The sequence below is a fragment of the Phyllopteryx taeniolatus genome, chromosome 18, assembly GCF_024500385.1.
Source record: "Phyllopteryx taeniolatus isolate TA_2022b chromosome 18, UOR_Ptae_1.2, whole genome shotgun sequence".
Lineage (NCBI taxonomy): Eukaryota > Metazoa > Chordata > Actinopteri > Syngnathiformes > Syngnathidae > Phyllopteryx > Phyllopteryx taeniolatus.
Window position 1 is genome coordinate 2,444,478 of NC_084519.1, and position 22,724 is coordinate 2,467,201.

Sequence of the window (22,724 nt, forward strand, 5' to 3'; positions counted from 1 at the left end):
ATCACGAAAGCATAACTTACATCTGAAGCCAGGCACTGAAATCTGTCAGGGAGATTCGGGGATCCAAATGAAGAAGTAAACAAACCATACATTGGTTGACACTTTATTAACACATATTGCTTCATAAAATCATTCACAAGTACTGGAAATCGTGTGCAAAGCACCCTTCTACTTTCAAAACAGCCACAGTAGCCACGTAGAGTTAATTTCCTCGGTCAAGCACCTGGTCCAGATGGGGTCTGGTCACGTCATTTATCTCCTGCATGAAAGCTAGAAATCTAGCAGAATTCACAGTACACTGACGGTTTCTAGAATCTGCATATTTGGGATGGTCTTGGTTGTAGGACCCCAACACATACGTCACCGGATCGTGATGCACAGAAGCCATGACCGCCACAGGGTTTCCAGGTTCAACAGCCATCAGCTCTTCGGTGGGTAGAGATATACCTGCACACTGCTCCCAGCGCAACTTTGCAGCTTGCGACTTCTTACCTTTACGTGGCATGGCTCGTCTCAGACTGTCACGTATCCCAGAATCACAAGGGATAATTCTCTCTTTCACAAATCCCCAAAGGGATAATTCAGTTTGTCACAATCCCAAAAGGGAGAATTCTGTTTCACAAAATCCCAAAGGGATGAAAAGCGTCGTCCGTCAGCGTAGTCTATATGGATCACAAATATCCTTTGACAGCGAGTGAAAAAAGACAGACAAAAAGTGAAGCAGCAGAGAAAGACGGTGGGGGTCAGGTACAGGTGGTCTTCTGCAAATAAATAAAATAAAAATAGTCTCATACTATTAAAAGTTCTGACAACTTTTCTGCAGTCTCCCAAGCAATGGTACATCATCTAAGGCAATGTTCCCCAACCTTCTTTGCACCGCGGACCGGTTTGGAGTAGGCATTTTTCTCACGGACCGGCTGTGGCGTGCATATTTTATATAAATAATATATATATTATATATATGCACCCTTGCCTCGCTTCAGCTTCCTCTTTCGCCGTTCGTGGCGCGTCAACTGTGGGCGCGATGCAGGAGTGGGCGTCGGCGTTGTTATAGGCAGCCAGACCACTGTAGTTCCGTAGCTCCTCAATGAAAGTAGACTTTTAACTCCGTAAAAGTAGTTCTGCAGTAGTCAAGCAGCAACCTATGACTGTATCTGTACCATAGTGGATTTGGTGCGTGAGAGTTAACTGTTGCAATAAACCTGTATTTTAAGTTGGACTCCTGATATAGTGTTGTTTCGTTCACGAACGTTTCATTAAAAAGAAAAAATCTTTTCAGTAAATGTAATGAGCTGAATTAGTTTATGAAATGATTTAGTTCTTTGAGCTTTTCCGCCGTTAGCCAGCCCGCTCGGACCGGAAACAGAAGCGTTTGAGCCGGCTGGGACCGGAAACAGAAGTGTTCCGTGTAGTCTCGACATGTCAATTAAGACACGCAGCTGGTGTGGTGGAGAAGATCTGGTCAATTTTCAAAATAAAACATTGACACACGAATTGCAATACAACAGAAATTATATAAATTGGTCATTCTTTCGCTGCGGCCCAATAACAAATGCCTCGCGGACCGGTGGTTGGGGACCACTGATCTAAGGTAAAGATCATTAAAAAAGTATTGTGACACTGCATCCTAGTTATATTTCCTGTGAATTTTGACCCACCCTTAAAAGTTGATTTTAAGTAATGTTAGTCTGAAAAGTACCATTTAGCATGAGTTTATAATAAAACATCGCGAGTCTGCATTTTAGCACCCATATGCAGTTAATCAGCCTGAAATGAACTTAGTTTAACATGTGGCCACATTTTAAAAAGTGATCATGATAAAATACCTGACATTAAATGTTAAAAGACAAATCAAGAGAGAATATTTTAACATTCCAAATAACTGCGTTTGAGTTTTAAATGTATAAAAGCATAATTACACACATTTATTGGACATCATAGTGTCTTGCCATCGTTCTACAGCAGTGATTCCCAACCAGTGTGCCGTGGCACATTAGTGTACCGTGAGAGCTCTTCAGGTGTGCTGTTAAAATTATCAAATTTCACTGCAGTGGTCAGAAAATTATTTACAACAAATGTATCTTTGTCTGTCTATGCAAGTGACATACAGTGAAAGAACAAACAAATGCTCTTATATTATATGGTAGAAAGTACATCATTGACTTGTGTATCCACTTTTGTTTTACTGGTGTGCCACAAGATCTTCCAAATATTAAATGTGTCCCTCGGTTCAAAAAAGGTTGGGAATCACCGTACTGCAGGGTTGCATAAAGGAGACCAAATATCTTTGTTGCAGTTAAACAAATTTATCACGATAATGACACTTTTTCCAGAAGGTTGTCCACACCTCACGTTTGGATCGAATAGATTTTCCTTTTAGGAGAGAGAAAAAAAAAGAGCGAGCGAGAGAGAAAAATCAAAATTATTGCACTTGTACATACATTTAAGTCAAACTTACAAATTATAATTTTGCATTTCACTTATATACATACACCTTAGACATCATCCACAAAGTGGACACAATGAAATCTGATTAATTTCTCATTTATAGAATGTATTCTGCTTAATGATTATCTAAAATCTTATTTTGATATGATTGACAATAACTTGAAATTGAGCTAAAATGTCAAGACATGGTCATTTTTACAATAACACTATATTTGAAGTGTGAGATAAAATAGAAACTAGTAACTATATTATAACAAAATATCTCCCAAAAACAAACAACAATGATGGAATAAAGATTTATAAAGGCAATAAGCTGTTTGCTGCCATGGTGGTAATTGGATACACTTTAAAATATGCCTCTGAGGATACCTGCACTTTTCAGTAGATTACTTATATTGTGATTAATTTACACAATATGCTAAAATGCGTGTATTTAACATTTCATATAACATGCCCTCAATCTTCATTGACGTTAAACAGCTATCACCAAGCAAAATTATCCCTCATCAGACAAACAGGTTAATCAACTTTTGGAGGCTTACGTGACTAATTGTAACACCATAATTTTTAAGAACTCCATGGCGAAAATCACAGAGTTAAAACGGTGGCAACCATTGTCCGTCTCACATACACACACGCATGGCTGGGGCTGCTTTATTTATATTATATATATATATATATATATATATATATATATATATATATACAGTTTGTTACTTGAACACAGAACAAAGCAGGTTAAAACAACAATGTTGGAGCTACTAAAGCTAGAGTGCATATATACGGGAGTAGAGTGAGCTCGAGTTGTACAGCAGTCATAACTTTTCATGTCGAAATACGTCATTAAACTTATGTAATGCGTTAATGTAACATGCTAACACGGTTAGCGTGATAACGTTAGCATGCAGACACATGTAGTACATTAATTTTAACCCCCTTCGATTTGGTGTTGCTTACACAGGCTGACAAGGAAACACCAAATGGATGTAAAGGTGATGGTTTGTGGTAGGTTAGAGCATTATACAGAACATTTAGCCGTCTTAATAATTCCGACGACGTTGTGGCGCGACTTACCAAGGCGGGAGACCGAAAGGCTGTAACGCAGCAACTTCGCGGGAACCCGGATGTCAATCTTCTTCTTCTTCTTCTTCTTCTTCTTCTTCGATGATATTTGTCGGCGGTTTGTGTCCGTTGCGTTGCATTACCTTCATCCTCTACACACAATCAGATTATTGACACAAGTCCAGTCCCATTTAGTAGTGACGGCGAGATCAAGCTTCGTCAAGCATCGCAACACTTAAGCCAATTGGTTCAAGTATTGGTTCATTTATTCATGCTTAATGTGCACGCACGACACCACCTGCGGGCCATGTGTATAATCACAGCCAGCTGTATCTTCACCATAATGTGTGCGTGCGTGTGTGTGTGTGCGTGTGTGATACGTTGCTTTTTTTGCGTCAGTCTTTTGGAAATTGGATATAACGTTTTGAGACAGATATAAAAAATAGGAAAACGACTGGTTATTTGATTTTCGTTTTAAAAGAGGAAAAAACTGTCTGGAACAAGTAAGGAAACTTTGAATCATGGTTTGATTTTGAATTGTCATTTCTAAAACGAAAATCGAAAAATAGCCTCTATATTTGTTTTGGAAGTTGTCACTGACAAGAACAGTGCTCCGTGGCCAGTAGAAGGCGACAGCGTAGTACCTATACATGCCAACCGTCGGAAAACAGAAGAGGAACGAGGGGGAGCAATAAATGAGATTCGTAGGCTGCTGGTGTGAGAAGGAGATAAGTCAAATGAAGACAATATAATGTTCCATCTCCATCTGCATCTCAAAAGTGCTTACTGCTGAAGGCCCTCGCACGTGATATACTGATGTCATGATCATACATAGACTTATTTGTGCACTGTTATGTTGTGTAACCTAACCTCAGTATTAAAATGTTCTGATAATCACGTAACTGTGAAAACTACATGTCAGCCGCAAAACAGGATGTTTTGTCCCAAGAAGAGATAATGCTGTGACCTTGGATCCACCCTCCTCAAGCTTTAAACACCGCCCTGAACACTGTATATAATCTCGCACTGAACGCTGAGAAAGCGCACATTTGAGCACATTTGTGCAGCTGCAGCCTTTGCCTGTAGAACATTTGTACCCAGAATATTCTGCAATAAAGATCTTAAAGAAGTTCATTTCCAGTCTCTGATTCGGACCCCAACATTCTCATCATCCGAAATTCAACGAAGACGCGAAGGACTGGCGGAGAGAAAACCATCCTTCAACACTGCCTACCACGAATTTGATTCATTTCACAATTGTAGGCAAAAAATTGCACCCTCTTGTTCTTCTTCGTTATTAATCAACGGTTGGCATGTGCAGGCACAACGCTTTCGCCCTCTACTGGCCAGTTTGAGCACTGTTCTTGTCGGTGCCAATCCAAAACAAATATACCTACCATTTTTCTATTTGTGTCCCGTGCTATATTCTTTTTTAGTTTTACAAAGGAAAACTGAAAATCAAACCGTTATTCAACTTTTCCTTACTCGTTCCAGACAACAAAAAAAGACAATCAACCTGTATTTCAATTGTATTTTTTGTTATTTTAAAACGAAAATCAAATAACCAGTCGTTTTTCTACATTTATTATACGTCTCCAAACGTTATATACAATTACCAAAAATGACTGGGCCAGATGATAGACATATCACGGCACCGAACGTCTTGTCGAAAGGAGCCAGTTGCATTTTGAAATCAGTGAGTATTGACTGCTAAGTCCCTTCTCTACAGTAGTTGGCGCTATGTACCACAAATAATTATAATCCGCATTCATTAGGAGGAGGAGAAGAGTCGCCACAGAAGAAGAGGATGATTTGACCCGGAGTCAGTCTACGACCACGTCCCAAAGTAAGTTTTACGGTGGTTTCCTAATGAGTCGCTGTTTAAAATCACTGTTGTGTTGAGATAGAACATCGTTTTGCTAGAAGCCACGGATATCAACCGAAAGTTAACATTAAGTTACATTTCAGGGCGATAAAAACGAAAACTTATCACCCATCGCATGCAGCGTTTCAATAAGCAGCCAGTGCAGTGTGCCAGTCTCTCTCGCCCGCTAGCACACACAAACACAGGCACATGGACAAGTTACACCTCATGGCGTCTACACATGACCAGTGTCAGGTTCCAACAGCCACTCCACATGAAAGTTTACATTTAATTCGTGTTTCTCCAATGATTTTGAAAGAATGAAACTAGCAGACAATCGGCCGGCTAGCTGTTTAATGCTCTGTTGGCTTAAATGAAATATAACGTGAAGGGGGGCGGTTATCCTTTACGTTTTGCCCTATTTTACGTCTCTAAACTGTTGGCATAGTGATATCCATCCATTTTGTGAGCTGCTTATCCTCACAAGCTATCATCCCAGCTATCATCGGGCAGGAGGCGGGGTACACCATGAACTGGTTGACAGCCAATCGCAGGGCACATATAAACAAACAACCACTCACACTCACATTCACACCTACGGGCAATTTCAAGTCTTCAATTAACCTACCATGCATGTTTTGGGAATGTGGGAGGAAACCACACAGGCGGGGCCGGGGATTGAACCCCGGTCCTCATAACTGTGAGGCAGACGCTCTAACCAGTCGCTCACCGTGCCGCATCGTATAGTGATATCCATCCATCCATCCATTTTCTGAGTCGCTTCTCCTCACTAGGGTCGCGGGCGTGCTGGAGCCTATCCGAGCTGTCATCGGGGTACACCCTGAACTGGTTGCCAGCCAATCGCAGGGCACATAGAAACAAACAACCATTCGCACTCACAATCATGCCTACGGGCAATTTAGAGTCTCCAATTAATGCATGTTTTTGGGATGTGGGAGGAAACCGGAGTGTCCGGAGAAAACCCACGCAGGCATGAGGAGAACATGCAAACTCCACACAGGCGGGGCCGGGGATTGAACCCGGGTCCTCAGAACTGTGAGGCTGACGCTCTAACCAGTTGTCCACCGTGCCGCCGGTATAGTGATATGTTTGTTTAAAAGCTTAAAAGCTAGTGTCAAAAGTGTTGCTGTTGCATGTTCTCGCTTCTATCTTACTGCATGCATAATGTACTGCGCAACAGGCTAGCTACAAACACTTTGAAGACAATCTTGTGGCGTGCTTTCAAAGAAAACGTCAGGAGCTGAGGGCATCACAAAAGTGCTGTTAATGAACATCACAAGTCTAAATTGTTTTAAAAAAGCATTAATTCATTCAAGTGAATTCTGCATTTTTATTTTAATATTTTGTCTTTTATATTTTATTATTAAATTCAAGAAGTCTTCCTTTAAATACAGATGAAACAACAAAAGGAAGTCTGCCTTTTTATTTCATATGGTTTAATAGATTCTTGAGACTTGACATGCTGACTTGATAAATATATACATCTGTTTTCATGTTTTATGACAGTGCATAAAGGCTTTTGTATTACTGGGCTATTTTTTGTGAAATAAATTTGAGTAGCTAAAAAATGTCAAAAATTTGAATTGTGACTTAATAAATAAGTGAAATTTGGATCCTGAGGCAAAACCAGTTGGGAATCACTGAGTAGCTGAAAATTAGAATATCAAACTTAGATCGACAGTGGTGGATTTCCCCTGGCATTTTTCATGCTTGAAGTGGGGATTTGATAACATTGTGCTATTGTAAGTGATGCTCGAAGTAACAAAATTGGCCAATTTTTTTTGTAGGGTCCATTGACAATGACAAGACATGTCCTGGCAGCTCCCGTCCTGGGACTAGTCAAGATAGAGAATGTGAGACACAACACACCCTATCATCACCAAGTCAGAGCATAGACAGAAGCAGTCACATGCTCATTTCAGTAATTAAGTGTACTTTAAGATATTTAGAAATTTTGGTTACTGATGTGTTTTTTCCATGGTGGTTGAATTTTTAATATTAATGTTTTTATACCATGTAGTTCCATCCAAAGAGGACACAGAGGGCTCTGATTCTGACAAGGATGTTGTTGCACCAGAAGAGCCAGACCTGGAGCCAACTGTGTCCAGCACTGCTTTTGCTGGTCCAAGAGGACCCAGTGGTAGGTCTACTTACCTGAAACGTAGTAGTTAGCTGCAGTTAGCAACTGTATAATAATCAGTGTGTGAGTATCTGTCAGTATGTAAGTGGGTAAAAGTGTAATTATTGAAAAGTTGTTGAAGTTGTGTTAGTGTGTACATTGTGCTGTAAACATTGTTAATAAACTTTAAATTATACAAAAAAACCTCATCTTCTGTGTGCTTATGTACATTGCAACATTTAGAGTGAGATTGCAAGTCACTGGTCGAGAAACAAATCCATTGTCAGAGGAAATTTGACCAATTTGGGAGAGTTCATGGGATGGTATGAATGAGCTTAACACAAAGTTGTAGTGCACTGTAGATAATTAAAAGTTTTCAATGTCATGCTTTTATTATACATTTGTGAAATTTTGTGAATGGCAGTGGTTCCCAAGATGGCTTGAATGAGCTGAACAAAAAGTAGAAACGGTTTGATTGGTTGCGAAATAAGGAAACTGAAGCTAAATTTGTAAAAAAAAAATAATAATAAATTTGAATTTCGGGTTTTTATTCTGAAACGGTGTGAATCGGTTGAGAAATAAGGAAATTATAGCAACATTTGGAAACATTTTGAATTTCGGGCTTTTATTTTGAAATTTTGGGAAACGGGAGATGTTCACAGGTTGGCTTGAACGAGCTGAACACATAGAAGTGGGAACGGTGTGAGGTGGATTTTTTTTCGCCTGTGGTTCCGAGTCGGAGGTCACCCGGGAGACCTGCGGCTTTTCGTTGGGCAGGGATGAATGAAGACTTCGAGACACTTGGCGTTTGGGCTAATTCGATTTATTGAACAAGCCTTAGTGTTATAACAGTTGCTTACATTGCCAGAACAACGAAAAGGCCACCGAAGACCTCTGGACCTCAGTTTATCAAGGTTTATTTCTCTGGGCGTGGAATTAGCCCCTCCCTGGGTGCACCCGGAAGATGGCCGTTCCTCATGACCATATTTGGAATCATCCCCGCCTGCTGGCGCCTCACATTCTAGCTACACTCACACCCGGTGCCCTTATCTTATAAGATGCAAACCAGTCCTCTTTGCAGACCGGGACGCCTGTTGTGGACCCAAGACATGTTACTGTCTGGGCGGAGAATGAAAATTATAATAAAATTATAATAAACGTACAAATGGTTGAAGGAAGTCCTTTGATGTCGAACTTCAAAGAAAAGATGGTTGGCTTGACTACAGATCTCCAAACATTTGGCCCTTGCAAAGGAACTCTGATTGTGGTACTATTGAAATATACTACATAACCCCCCTTTAATGAGATCCGCAAACTCAATACAAGACCTAGAGGCAGCAACTGACACCTGGCAAGAAACAACAAACCAGCGTTAGCCCAAAAAGGTAACCTTTTATCTACAATTTGGAAGAATCTACTTGGTCAAGAAAGTCTATCATGCTCCAAGGAATCTACTTAAGGTTAACCATTAACAAGGAAAAACAATTAACCTAATAAGGCCGAATCACTCCCTGCGTGCCCTCGTCGCCTCCTGAGGTCACACGTGAGTACCAAACAGCCAAATAAACCAAATCTCCTTCCCGCGAACAATAACGACACGACACTCGCCAATCCTAAATTTATGCATTTGTACGTGCAGCCTCGTGGGAGCGCCAGGGATTCGCGGCTCTCAGTCGAAAAACCTTTCTCTTAAGAGACGAGGAAAAGAGAGAGAGCCATATCACGCCTCCTTCAGAGCCCCTTTTAGCAAATCGCCCAAGGGGACCCTGACGACAAAACATATATAACAGAATAATACAATCATCGAAATAAATGAGGAAAAAAAGAGTAAACCACAAAAAAGAACTGTGGAAGCAAACATATCAAAATACACAAATGAAAATAGAAAAAATCCTAACGGTGGTCTTCCTCCATATGGACTACAGTTTGTGACATCAATGAAGAAATTCAGAACCCTTCCGCCCAGGGCCCGCTGTCCACAATCACAGTCCATGAACAAGTCCCAGAATCCAGGTTTATACAAGCGGGACCCAAAACAGCTCCAGGACACTCCTGGAAAAACAAAAACATCTGCCAGTATTTTGCAACAAAATCAAACAAAATACAACATATTGTCAAATGGATATCTAACAGTACAACATATAGAGGGCAGTCATGTCCACACACCTGGAGCAGACACATTTGGGAGAGTCGTTTAATCCGTAAGTGCTAATAATACCCCCCTTGCATCGCTTTATGCCTCCAAACCACTGTGGACATGACTCCTGTGCGTACCACCGCTGATTATTATTTTTTGAAAAAAAATAGCATGAAGGAATCTGAGTCACTTAAAAAACATCCACAAAAGTTGCCATTAGATATGCATCTAGTACCATGGACTCCATTGATACCACGTCACCATTCGGTCTCACCCCCCTTTAATACTGGTAATTGTACTTTGTCTCCCGGCATTACAACGCCAACCCACCTAAGAATCATGTCCTTTGCAAACGTGAGCAGCAAGGTGCAGAAGCAAGGCTGCTAAAATTTGTACTAATACTGCACCCATAGGCCCAAACCTATCCTGTAACCAGGTATTGGCTGAGCAGCCTGCTTCAGCCGAAGTGCCAAAAGCATCTCTAATGACCTTTAGTCATTCTACTATACGCTGGGGATATTATCTGAGTTGTCTGGTATCAAAGTGTAACAACCATCTCCTGTCAAAGTCAGAGAGACACACAAACCACCCTGCCTGGCCAAAATGTAGTCCAGACACGATATGGCGTGTCTGAGCAAAGTTATTTGATGGCTTCTCTGTGTATTCGACAAAAGCTTGAATCCCTTAATCATTTCATTAGCAAAACCCTGCAAAGTGTACGTTATATTATCAGTGTGAACAGCCAAAAATGTCACTCCATAGCATGGAAAACTCCAATGCCTTCCATTTAGCTTGATGGTTCTTTTAAAATCCCCTAAATCACTTTACTCCTTCTTGTGACCCCGCTGGCCCGAAAAAATAGTCCTTGTCCCTTTCACTCGCGACTAGCCTGGTCTCAGATCTCATGCCGGCTGTGTGTTCACCTTCAGAGGTCAGAACAGCAGTTTTCCTTTTGACATCAGACTATACGGGATCTTTTTTCCGTCTGCTGCCTTTAGAGGAAACGATACTTCCTTTAATAGTTATCCCTTTAGAAGGGGCCCTAACTCGTCCTTTGTCTTCTACCAGGTCGACTAAATGGGTATTCTAGGTTAGCTTTACCCATTTAGTAAGGTCACCTCGACTATTCGATAACGGTCTGATACAAGAACCTGTATATGGTCCCCAGTCTGTGGTTTGGACACGCTGTATGAATAGTGCACAGTCACCTTTGAGCACAACTCTCCTCACAGTATTAAACACCAATTAATTATCATCTAAAGTTAACCTTGGCAGATAACGTTTTTCCCATGATTATTTTTCCACTCAGCACCTTGTTTACAAAGATCAGGATCATATTGCGGACACCCACATGGTAGTGAAATGGAGACCCTTCAATTGGTTTTACCCTATCAACAAAAGTCCACGACTAGTTCCCGCATTTGCCCATTGGGTGTTGGAATGTAACCTGGAGGTGTCAGTCATCACCCTCTCCTGACATTGTCCTTCAGACCTATGGGGTGTCTACCTCGCCATCCATCCATTTTCTGACCCGCTTATCCTCACAAGGGTCGCGGGAGTGCTGGAGCCTGTCCCAGCTATCATCGGGCAGGAGGCGGGGTACACCCTGAACTTGTTGCCAGCCAATCGCAGGGCACATAGAAACACACAACCATTCGCACTCACATTCACACCTACGGGCACTTTAGAGTCTTCAATTAACCTACCATGTATGTTTTTTGGGATGTGGGAGGAAACCGGAGTGCCCGGAGAAAACCCATGCAGGCACGGGGAGAACATGCAAACTCCACACAGTCGTGGCTGGGGATTGAACCCCGGTCCTCAGCCTGTGCGGCAGACGCTCTAACCATTCGTCCACCGTGCCGCCATCTGCCTGTAATAAGGTCAATTTGTTCCAGCCCATATGGTGCCCAAACCCATATTATTTCATATTTTTTTGCTTTACACCCTCCTTGCGTCATGGGCTCGCCCATGCGCCTCCTGAATTAGCTGGCCCAAAAAGGTCCGGGGGTGCCACTATGAGACCCTCCTGATTTCTCCCCAATCCAGTGGAGTCTTGGCACGCTCCCCTAAAAACCCGCAGCTACTTGTAATGTTTTACCCCTCAGTCGTACTGTAACTTAAATTTGCCTTAATTTTCACACCATTCCCCTTTTAGTCCCGTACATGTTATAGACCCTAGTTCGGACCCGAATGCGTCATCTAGTCCATATTAGACCCCAGACTCTAATAGCTCATTATACCATAGTTACTCTATATTTATTGTTAATGCCAACTTCCATATATCCGCCACTTGAAGAATTATAACCTCATAAACATATCTGATGACAACGTCATCTCCCATGACCCCACAAAGTGCATAGAAGCCTTTTCCACCTGAGTGAATTTGACCCAGTGGTGCTTCAATCACGCCAGAACTAAAGGTTCGAATTCCTAATATAGGGTCATGGCACGAGAGTACTTAATTTGACCTCCGGCTCCCAACATCTTGGGATGCTATATTTGATATTTGATTGATTTGATCACATCCCCACAATCACTTCTGTTGGCCGGCTCCATTGGTGCTCCATTTCTGCTTTTACTTAACACGAGACAAACATTTAACACAAACCATAAACATTTAAAACAAACCATAAACATTTAACACAAAACATAAACATTTAACACGACATGACAAGAGAGACTTCTCAGACAATAACATTGACCTGGATCCAGGAGTAGACGTCCACTCCCACTTACACACCCCACAGATAACACTGAAAACAGAATACATATTGGTTGACTCGCAACTTCCAACCAACCTATTTGGAAGCATTTGTGTGCTTACCCAATTAGCGGATCTAAATGTGTAATTTGCGAGTTATGAAACTTGCGCAGCCTCCTGAGGCTTCTTTAATGCAATTAATATCCAACTTCCCTCGTTCCTGTTTAGGCAAACAGTCGACTCATCCCCTGCAATCACGTAACTAGTATTTGAAAGTTGATAGATTTGAAATAACTAGTACAATCACTACACTCGGTCATCCTCCTCAGTAACGCGATATTCCTCCTAGATTGACGATTTAAAAATAGCTCTGGTACCGAATGAATCCTTATTATTACTATCCAAAAGAAGCGGCTTGCTTGCATGTCGCCCAACTACCCACACGTCACTGCGCATAATTTTCCCCAGGTACCTTTACAAGTCTACAGGTGTCCTTCATTGCTTTCGCTAATATGCCATAACTAACTGTTTGCCTATGTCCCCTAATTCCCCATATTACATCTGGCAAATTCTAAAATCAAATCACCCTCTACCACTACAGACCAGGCCTCTATCCCTTGCATTAATTAATCGATCCTATTGTAAATCTCTCCCTGGCCTTCGCAATACCACCCCCCCTTGTGTCCCACTTTTTATTACTCCAGCACAAAGTCAGGAGGGTTGACCCTAAAAAGGCCCTATTATCACACCTCCACATAACTCGACAACTTCTGTATTTTAGTTCATCTAGTCAGCCAGCAATAGAGGTATAGTAGATGGTCTTGGTCCATCGATATTTACATGTGCAACGTGGGATGCTTAGTGTGGCATTTTATAACAAAACTACTAGCAGAATCTTTGACAAATGGTAGGTGAAATCATGTAGGAGGTTTGCTCCTTTCTGACGTCTCTCTTCCAACCCCTACCGAAGTTTAATACAAATTTTGAAGAAGAAGCCTATCTGAGGACTGCATGACCTCATACTCCCATAATGGCAAGAATATTTCTTGCCATAATTTCTAGTGACTCTGCCAACCCCGCTGACTAGGGAGACGTCTGACTCAGTAAAACTTAACCATCTTTATACTGAAAACTCCTAAATATATGTACTGCATAGCCTTTACCATTTATTTCTGTTCAAGGGCAGGTGACCTGCTTAATATTCTTATTACCAAATTACCTCAAGTATGTCCCCACCATTTTCCGACGAGCCACTGAGCACCGACCGACTCCGACCTCAGCCACACAGCATCCTTGATGGCTTCTAGTCATGTCCACTTTGTCCCCCACTGAAACAGACTTTCATCACATCATTCCAATCCGCTTCGTAAACGTTGAGACACAGATCCTCTTTTTTTCTTTCCAGCTTTCACGGTCTCCACCACAAAGTCCTTTCATTGGCTCTCTTTCTGTCATGAGAAACATCCTTCATATAGATACAGTCATCAGGTTGAAGAGTCTCTCTCAGTCACTCATGACAAATATTAACAGTTGCGCCCCCCTTCCTGGCTGCACAGCATTGCTTTAGTCTCTGTTATACTGTCGCGGATGTTCTTCCCTCGCATGGCAAAGCCGACACCGCCGACAGACCATCGGCTGTAACAGAATATGAGAGGGGACACAATGGGTTTTCCTCTTGTCAATAAATTCAAGCTAACACTACCGGGCCTCCCCTCGTAAACCTCGCACATGCGCCCAGTCATAAAGCTGGCCCCCTTGCTGGGATGCCTGTGTCCTGTCATAAACAATTTGGTGCTCGTTCCCAGCGATTTTAGGGCTCTGGGGCACAGCAGGACTTCCCAGATTATTCTGTCAGCTATTTCTTCAAGAAGCCTAACTAGTAATTATTAATCTATATATTGGTCTTTACTATTACCCTTCAGTGTATTATAACTTCATGTCCCACATGATGAACGCCTTGACGAAGCCTCCCCAACCGCTGGAGTGAACCAGTCCCAAATAACTGTAGCAACAATGTTATTTTAACCTCGAGCCAACACCTTAACTAATGATTATGAAGTCAACTGGGCTAGGTTCACACACATTGCCTTTGAGTTCACTAGTTTGACAGTGACACTGGTTATAAAGAACCCAGAGTCAAATGTTCAGGCTCGTCTAAGCAGTGGACTGCTAGACAAATGGATGTTCAGAATTTGGAGACTATCTAATCCCTACAAATATATTTTCCTCCACAACCTCCTAACCGAATCGGGTTTGGTCAAGTACAGGCCATGCCCAACCCTACCGACTTAAGTTTTTTTATATCTAAGAATACGAACTCTGATAAATTTGTCCCTTTTGCTCAAAAAGTAGCTCTCCGCTTGTCCCCAAATTATGGTGTCAGCCTGATTTAGTGTCAGCCAATGCAAATAAATAAACCTCTGTAAAATTTACTTGCCAGACAAATGGAAAAATCCTCTTTGTCCTCCCTGCTCTAACGCTGAATCTGGGGTGACAATCAAACAGATTAACCCTCATACCAAATAACGTAGTCCTTCTCAAAGACATGTATTCCACATAATTTCCCTTGTACAGGATGCAAATTAGACACGGTCTCATGTCGTATGTAGCTGGTCATTATAAACACCCTAACTCCCTCTATTAAGTAAATAGCAACTCAATTTGACACATCCGCCCACTTTTGTGAATGGAAAGGATTGCACTCACTATACTGTATTAAAATTGATTACACTGTATCAATTTAATATTGTAAGGGGGTCTTTAGTCGATTGGTGTCCCTTGCGTAAATTTCTTAATCCGGTTTGCCACAAACAGGAACTTTTATGTACGGAAGCGTATTGCATTCACTTGGATAAAAAAAAAAAAAACTCCTGTTTTTCTGAGTAATTTTTTGGAGGGCTTTGTTTTTCTGACTATTTTTTTCTGTTTTTCGGACTAATTTTTTTTCCGCCTGTTTTTCTGACTATTTTTTTCTGTTTTTCTGACTAATTTTTTTTCCGCCTGTTTTTCTGACTATTTTTTTTTCTGTTTTTCGGACTAATTTTTTCCACCTGTTTTTCTGACTATTTTTTTTCTGTTTTTCGGACTAATTTTTTTTACACCTGTTTTTCTGATTATTTATTTTTCTGTTTGTCGGACTAATTTTTTTGCACCTGTTTTTCTGACTAATTTTTTTTCTGAGTTATCGGGACACACGAACTCACGCGAGAACCTGCGAACTGCAAGTGACTCTTTGCGGACTCACTAATGGCGGATTACTGCTCGCACACCTTCAACCTGCCCATACGCGTTTACATTACCGCTTCAATTAAGGTAAGTCACATAATGAGTAACACACGTTGTATAATACTCTTAATACTTTAGTTTTAGACTGCATACTATTCTAATGTAAGCCAATATTTACTATATGGTTTTATGTAGCAAGTAAGTAATAGACGAAGTCGAACGTCTCCTCGGCATGATTTCAGTAAGGTAACAGTTACTACATGTTTAGCTGATGCTGTTCATTGCTCGTCCTTGACTTGACAACGTGCTTTTCATCATAACGTTAGTATACAATAACATTACGCTTCCGTAAGTAGAACGAGACATTCGTTGTAATGTTAGTTTATATACTAAGTATACACTAACACTCCAGAGGCATAGTAACAGTGTTAATTGTTTAACATGGGGCACGTAAGCATGTAAACAACACAGAACGTTGCCAGTAGACTATTGAAATACTATTAACAACAACAACAAAACTGATAAAAGCCCATATTGATCTGCTGAGTTTAGTCTTTTGCACTATTAGAGTGCCGTAATGTTATTATTTTTGAATAACCAGTCAAGGCTTTCATTACACAAGGACACAACACAAATCAGTTTTGGTGGTGATTTGAGTAAGCACATTAAAATGTTTGCAAATGATTACACATATAGATGATGCCCTTTTCCTACATTTTTTCATTGCCAGCATTGCAATGGCTACATCCTCAACCCCTGGCCTCCCACAAGATGATGATGGTCTGTGGGAATTTCTACGCAACAGAGGTGTTCATGAGGAGAGTATTCAGAAAATTAAACAAGATCATGTAAGTCACAGGAAATTTGTTCCTGCTGGTAAATATGAATTTTTAAATGATTTTCTCAACTATATTTTACATTCAAATTAATTTATGAATATACTTTTACCAATACATTTTAGACCAGGGGTGTCAAACATTCAGCCCGCAGGCCAAAACTTGACCGCTGGGGGGCTACAATTGGGTCCGCAGCGTGAATTTTAAAATGAAAAAATACAGACGACATTGTGGCGGTGGGGACTAAGTATAATTTTGAGAATTATTATGCTCATCTAAAAAAGGAGTTGTAATAATTCCTAGCTCTTCAGTAGTTGATTTATCTTAAAACTGAAATACTATACTGTATTTTTCAGTTCCAAATATCTGTGTCTTATAGCTGCAAAATCTTTTTTTTAAACTTGCAAAAAAAGGTGAACCTCTGCAAACTGTTGTAGACTTGACTCTTTATCTGGAGTGAACAAGATGTTTCACATGGAGGGTCATCAGGTTCTCTAAGATATGGTCTGAGCATTCTCTATTAGAAACTTAGCTGTAAACTTAAATGTCTGATGTTATATAAGCGTACTCACATTATTGCCAGCTTCCAAATCTGTTTTTATTGTCTTACACTGTCCATTGTGTTATCATCTGCATTAAGCATTTGTAATTTGTTGTCCGAGAATTAAACACAGAAGTAAATATTCTTGGAGATAATAGTTTGTGTCATCATGTCTAATGTTTTCTTTTTTTTTTTAATATAGATTGACAGCTCGATAATTGGAGAAATAGATGATGCTGCTTTGGCCTCTTACATTCCAGCCTATGGTGATAGGATTGCTACAAGGCGTTTCTCAGTGGAAAAACAGAGAAGAGGTGGAGATGATACAAAAAGACTTTCCTTATTCCAAAAACTTAGTAAGAAAATGGGCACAATGGGTAACAAAGTCTGTGATCATGGTTTTGAGGGAGAGAGAGAGAATACAGTGAAACCAACAAATGTGTACCTAAAAAATAATAAGCGAGCCTGGAAGACAACCAGAAAAATAGAATTAGGGTGGATACATAACAACAAACAAGTCAGAAAACGCAGCGGTGGAGGAACCAGAGTTCTGGATATTAACAAGAATGCCACTAAAACTGAGATCCTGTCTCAAGCAAAACAACTGTTTTTCCCAAATGAGAAGTCAACAATGGGAAAGTGGGAAGAGTTCAGTCATGACATCGTTAACTTTCAGGAAGCACAAGTTGATGAGGACGTAAGTGTGCGGGAGTGTTATGACACACACAAATTAGCTTTGTTAAGATTTTATTTGTTCACAAAGACCCTTGCCGGTGGAGATGACCAAGAGGAAGGAGCTGACATACCGACAGATGAGCAACATGAAAACTCAACAGAATGTGGACAAAAGAAACAAACAATGGAAAAGGTGGAGCAGCTGACGTGGAAAAGACATAGCAGTGAAATAAGTCAAATACACACAACGGAAGATGATGAGCTGAGCACTGCAGCTGTTCAGATTATTGATCTTACGTCTTTGTGTAATACATCAGAGGTCAGTTTTGGTCCTTTGACAGGGGGTCCATTTTTAGGTGATCTTGATGATACACTCTTACATGATCCAAACCTTGCAATAGAAGACGAACAACTAAACATCCTCACTTACACCTCAACTCCTAATGATGCTGAGACAGCTTTTGGTAGACCACCAAGTCCTTCCTTTGAACTTTTACATGTGACTGTGAAACTTCACCGAGTAACTCTCTTAGATGAACTTATTACCCAATTCAAGGATGAAGCAGTGATGACAAACTCTGTGAAATACAGCTTCATCGATGAAATGGGGGCAGATGCTGATGGTGTGTCTAGGGATGTATACGCTGCCTTCTGGACAGAATTCCTAGACTGTGCAGCAGAAGGTGCAGATGTGAGGGTGCCATCGCTCTCCCCGAAATGGCAAGAGGAAGAATGGAAATCTGTTGGCAGGATATTGGCCAAGGGACTGAACGACCATGGGTATTTTCCATTTCGGCTGGCACAAGCCTTTACGGCAGCCATCATATTTGGTGAACACTCCGTTTCATCTGATTTACTGTTTGACTCCTTGATGTTGTATCTTAGTCAATCTGAGCGTCATCTTTTGTCCACTGCTTTGCAAGAAGCGGTTATCGGCGATGATGAGGAAGAGTTTCTTGATCTTATGGATCGCATGGGAGTAAGAACAGTACCGACACAAGATAACTTGAGAGCTGTGCTTATCCAGGTTGCCCACAAGCAAATCATCCAGCATCCAAAATATGCATTGGATAATATTGCAGAGGTTGCAGGACCAACACTCAGGAAGTTTTTCCCTAATGTAGAGGATATGAAGAAGCTGTATGAGGACATTAAACCGACAACACAAAAGGTGATTAAAATGATAACAGCTTTTCCAGCTACTTCAGCAGAGAACCAAAGTTTGCGATTTTTACATCAGTACATAAGGGGATTGGATGAAATAAGTCTCCGGAAGCTGATGAGATTTCTGACTGGGTCGGATGTTATCTGTGTAAAAGAAATTCAAATCACTTTCACCTCTTTGGAAGGGCTAGCACGGCGGCCAATTGCCCATACTTGTGGCCCAACAGTGGAGCTGCCATCAACTTACAGTAGCTATCCTGAGCTTCGAGCTGAAATGGAGGCAATATTGTCCAGCAACACTCATGCAATGGACATAGCATAAGAGTAAGTGACTGATGTTCACATACACATTTTTCTGTTCCCCATTCAGCCAGCTATGATTGTTTAGACTGTGAATGTGGGCTATAGCATATAAGAAGAATATTTTGTTAGCTTAGGGTCTGTGTAAGTAATGCAAGAAACAATAACTCACACAAGCACAGATTGATTGAAAATGTTCTTTCTACCCTTTCAACAATTCACTTTTGTTATCAGTCTAGGATGGATGGGAATGTTTGCACGTTAGAAACATCATTGTATTTTTGCTGTTATAATAGAATTTTAATCTCTACCTCATGTCAAATGTTAGTACGACAGTGTTTGTGAGTCTGGTACAAGGTGGTTTGGGATTTTATGTAGTTCAAGAGTCCTGCTCTGTGAGACATGATATGTTTCAACCTGCAATCTTTAAATTGGACATGTTTCTTTTCCATGCTTGCATTGTTAAATGTTACGGGTATTAAATATGTGCAAACTCAAGTAAAGAACTTGCTATATTAAAATATATTCATAAGTATGCTTTATTTGCTGAAAGTTTAATGACAACTGCATTTTAACATAAATGTAGAGTGACATGGCATTCAAATACCTAAAAATACAGTAGTTGATCTGATCTGTTTATATGTTTGAAAGATGACATAATAAGCAAATACTAATAGTCACCAAATTGTGTTACGTCTAATTGTTTTGCTGCAGATTACACAGACAGCCAATTTACGAGAACACCCCCCCCCCAAAAAAAAAATCAGGAATGTATCATTCCTTAGTGCTATAATAAACAAAAACTAAGTATAAAAAAAGAAAAAGGTTTCACTGCTCAGTATCAGCAGATATTGTGTAAGAGCTACATTTGACATTAAGCATACACACCATTATAGACACAATGTATTAGAAACCTTTATTTATAAATGATGAACACAATGAACCCAAGATTCCCCATGTTTTTTCATGCATACATTGGACGTTTGCTTTTCTGGAATAGAAAGAAGATATACGAGGCACATTGTGGAGATGTCCATTTGGAGCAAATTCACAGTAATTTACTGTTTTAATACCCTTTACAGTTAAATTCATGGTGCGTAAGGTCTACCATTTTTGGAGGGTTACATGATCCTGTCATTTGATCCTGTAGAGCAGGTTGTGTTCATGAAATCTGCGCTCGTATGTAAGCACGTAAGAACATGTAAAGCTCGATGGCTTCCTCTGGAGAGGTGGGTGGATGAAGACTGTTTTCTGCCATGGCGAGACAACAAATGTCAAACACTGTATCATCACAGGGGTACGGTCCTCTCTGAAGGCATTCTCCTCTGCAGATCTCTATCTTTTCTCGAGATACCTCTTTCAAGTACTCTCTGGCTCCAAAAAGTTCAGGTAGGGTGTACATCATCACTGGGCGCCCACCTGGAGATGCAGCATTTCTGCATGGGCGAATTCTGTGAGTGTTCCAGAGGTGAACAACTTCCTGTAGTTCTCGCTAAAGAAAAATCGTGATAAAATCAGTTTGCACATTTTATATACCAACTGCAGTACATATGTTGCACTTAACTAGCCAATGTGTAGTACAAATCAGCTCCAATTTAAACATCTGCGCAATAGTAGTCTTAATTAAAACATCAAGATACCGACATAACCATTTTATTCCATTTTACAATTTCCATTTAAGTAATTATAATATATTATGCTGACAATACTGTCTGATTAAGGTTTTGAATATAGCCTACAAAGAGTGAACTCTTGACACTCATTTCTAAGTATTAGTACCACACCAAAACTAACCCACAGGGTGGTATTCTACTTCTTTTTGTGAAGTACAATATGGAACTAGGTAGACAATTGGCAGGAGGGGGGTTGCAGTTCTTACCTCTATTATTTCAAGACATGTGAACTGAATGATACTTTTGTCCAGGAAGTCACCAGAAAAGAAGTCTGAGTCTTTTAAATCATGGAACAGGTTCATCCAAAACTGTGCATGTTGCCTCCTTAAAAAGCCCCACCAGTTCTCTATTCTTTGGTTGTGATTGCTCGATCCATACAGATAACATCTGTGCGAAAAGTTGTCCAGATGGTCGTGCCTCAAGAACATCTGCATTTGCTCAATAAAGCAGTTCTCGGTGCCAAGGTCCGAACGAATTCGGGCAGAAGTCCCATTCCTTGATGACACCTCATTAATAAAGTATCCAGCAATTATCTTAGGATCACTGTTTGTCGAGTAAGCATGTAGCCATATCACCATTCGTGAAAAACCATCTATTGCACCATTGATACAGATCCCATATGGTTTGAGTTTGTCATAAGAGTCTACATGCCACAAAAAGTTTGGGCCGGGATTGTGGTACATACGCCGGCGAAGCCGATTCCGCCGCCTCAGTTGCACACCGTGCGGGTCCAGTATTTTCATCAGTCTCCTGATCGTCTCTTGAGTCACCACGTAGCCAGCCTGAATGCATTTTAAATGCATCATCTTGTATCCATGGAGCATACCATATCTGTCCAACTGATTCTGGACAAACATTGCTGTATCGAGCAGATCTGAATGGGCTTTCCTCCTGAACAAACGCAAAGTCCGCAGGTGCCTGCGTAATGTCGACAAACTAATAACAATACCATCTATGTGACTCAAAGACAGGAGTATCTCCCAGTGTCTTAAACCCATATCAAAATAAAACTTGATCAAACTGAATAAGCCGGTCATGTTGCTTACTACGGATTCCGCAAAGAGTCACTTGTAGTTCGCAGGTTCTCGCGTGAGTTCGATGTGTCCCGATAACTCAGAAAAAAAATTAGTCAGAAAAACAGGTGCAAAGAAATTAGTCCGAAAAACAGAAAAAAAATAGTCAGAAAAACAGGTGTAAGAAAAATTTGTCCGAAAAACTGAAAAAAATAGTCAGAAAAACAGGCGGAAAAAAAATTAGTCAGAAAAACAGAAAAAAATAGTCAGAAAAACAGGCGGAAAAAAAATTTGTCCGAAAAACTGAAAAAAATAGTCAGAAAAACAAAGACCTCCAAAAAATTACTCAGAAAAACAGGAGTTTTTTTTTTTTTATCCAAGTGAATGCAATACGCTTCCGTATTTATGTATATCTACTGACGATGATTACCGACTTTCTTTATATTCCCAAATTTTCATGTAGCATAGACTGGTAGACAGCCTAATATAATCCCGAAGGTGCTCTTATATTTCCACACGGTCTTCCCTCATTACCTTGCTTTATTATCCTTCATTACCTTGCTTTATTATCCTTCATGACCGTCTTCCAGCCGCTTACTCGTGTGTCATCCGTAACACGAAAAATGTCTCCCAGTAGTACCACAGTACCACAGTTCCTCTCTGGGTACTCTGTCATAGGCTTTCTCTAGATCTACAAAGACACAATGTAGCTCCTTCTGACCTTCTCTGTGCTTTCCCATCAACATCCTCAAGGCAAATAATGCATCTGTGGTACTCTTTCTAGGCATGAAACCATACTGTAGCTCGCAAATACTCACTTCTGTCCTGAGTCTAGCCTCCACTACTCTTTCCCATAACTTCATTTTGTGGCTCATCAACTTTATTCCTCTATAGTTGGCACAGCTCTGCACATCACCTTTGTTCTTAAAAATGGGCACCAGT

The 22,724-nt window shown here is 40.6% G+C and overlaps 2 protein-coding genes across 4 annotated transcripts in view; one reads left to right on the plus strand and one right to left on the minus strand.

Moving 5' to 3' along the window:
* Positions 1–15,508: 15,508 nt before the first annotated feature.
* Positions 15,509–19,636, plus strand: LOC133468616 (uncharacterized). Of its 2 annotated transcripts, XM_061754720.1 has the most exons (3): positions 15,509–15,667; positions 16,311–16,428; positions 17,160–19,636. In XM_061754720.1, the coding sequence occupies exons 2-3, from the start codon at positions 16,318–16,320 to the stop codon at positions 19,116–19,118; spliced, it is 2,070 nt and encodes a 689-aa protein (XP_061610704.1). In that variant the 5' UTR covers positions 15,509–15,667; positions 16,311–16,317; the 3' UTR covers positions 19,119–19,636. The 2 variants fall into 2 exon arrangements, with proteins under 2 accessions (XP_061610704.1, XP_061610703.1); XM_061754719.1 differs by lacking the exon at positions 15,509–15,667 and having other exon boundaries at positions 16,041–16,428.
* A 419-nt stretch (positions 19,637–20,055) lies between these two features.
* LOC133468427 (uncharacterized) overlaps positions 20,056–22,724 on the minus strand; it is a 41,218-nt gene continuing 38,549 nt past the window's right edge. The window contains exons 1-2 of one of the 2 annotated variants that reach the window (XM_061754318.1): positions 20,976–21,900; positions 20,056–20,588 (exon numbers count right to left, since the gene is read on the minus strand). In XM_061754318.1, the coding sequence (XP_061610302.1) occupies positions 20,259–20,588; positions 20,976–21,806 (1,161 nt within the window). In that variant the 5' untranslated portion in view covers positions 21,807–21,900 and the 3' untranslated portion in view covers positions 20,056–20,258. Of the gene's footprint in view, positions 20,589–20,975; positions 21,901–22,724 lie in introns of those variants that run through there. The other variant, XR_009785497.1, reaches the window with a different exon arrangement.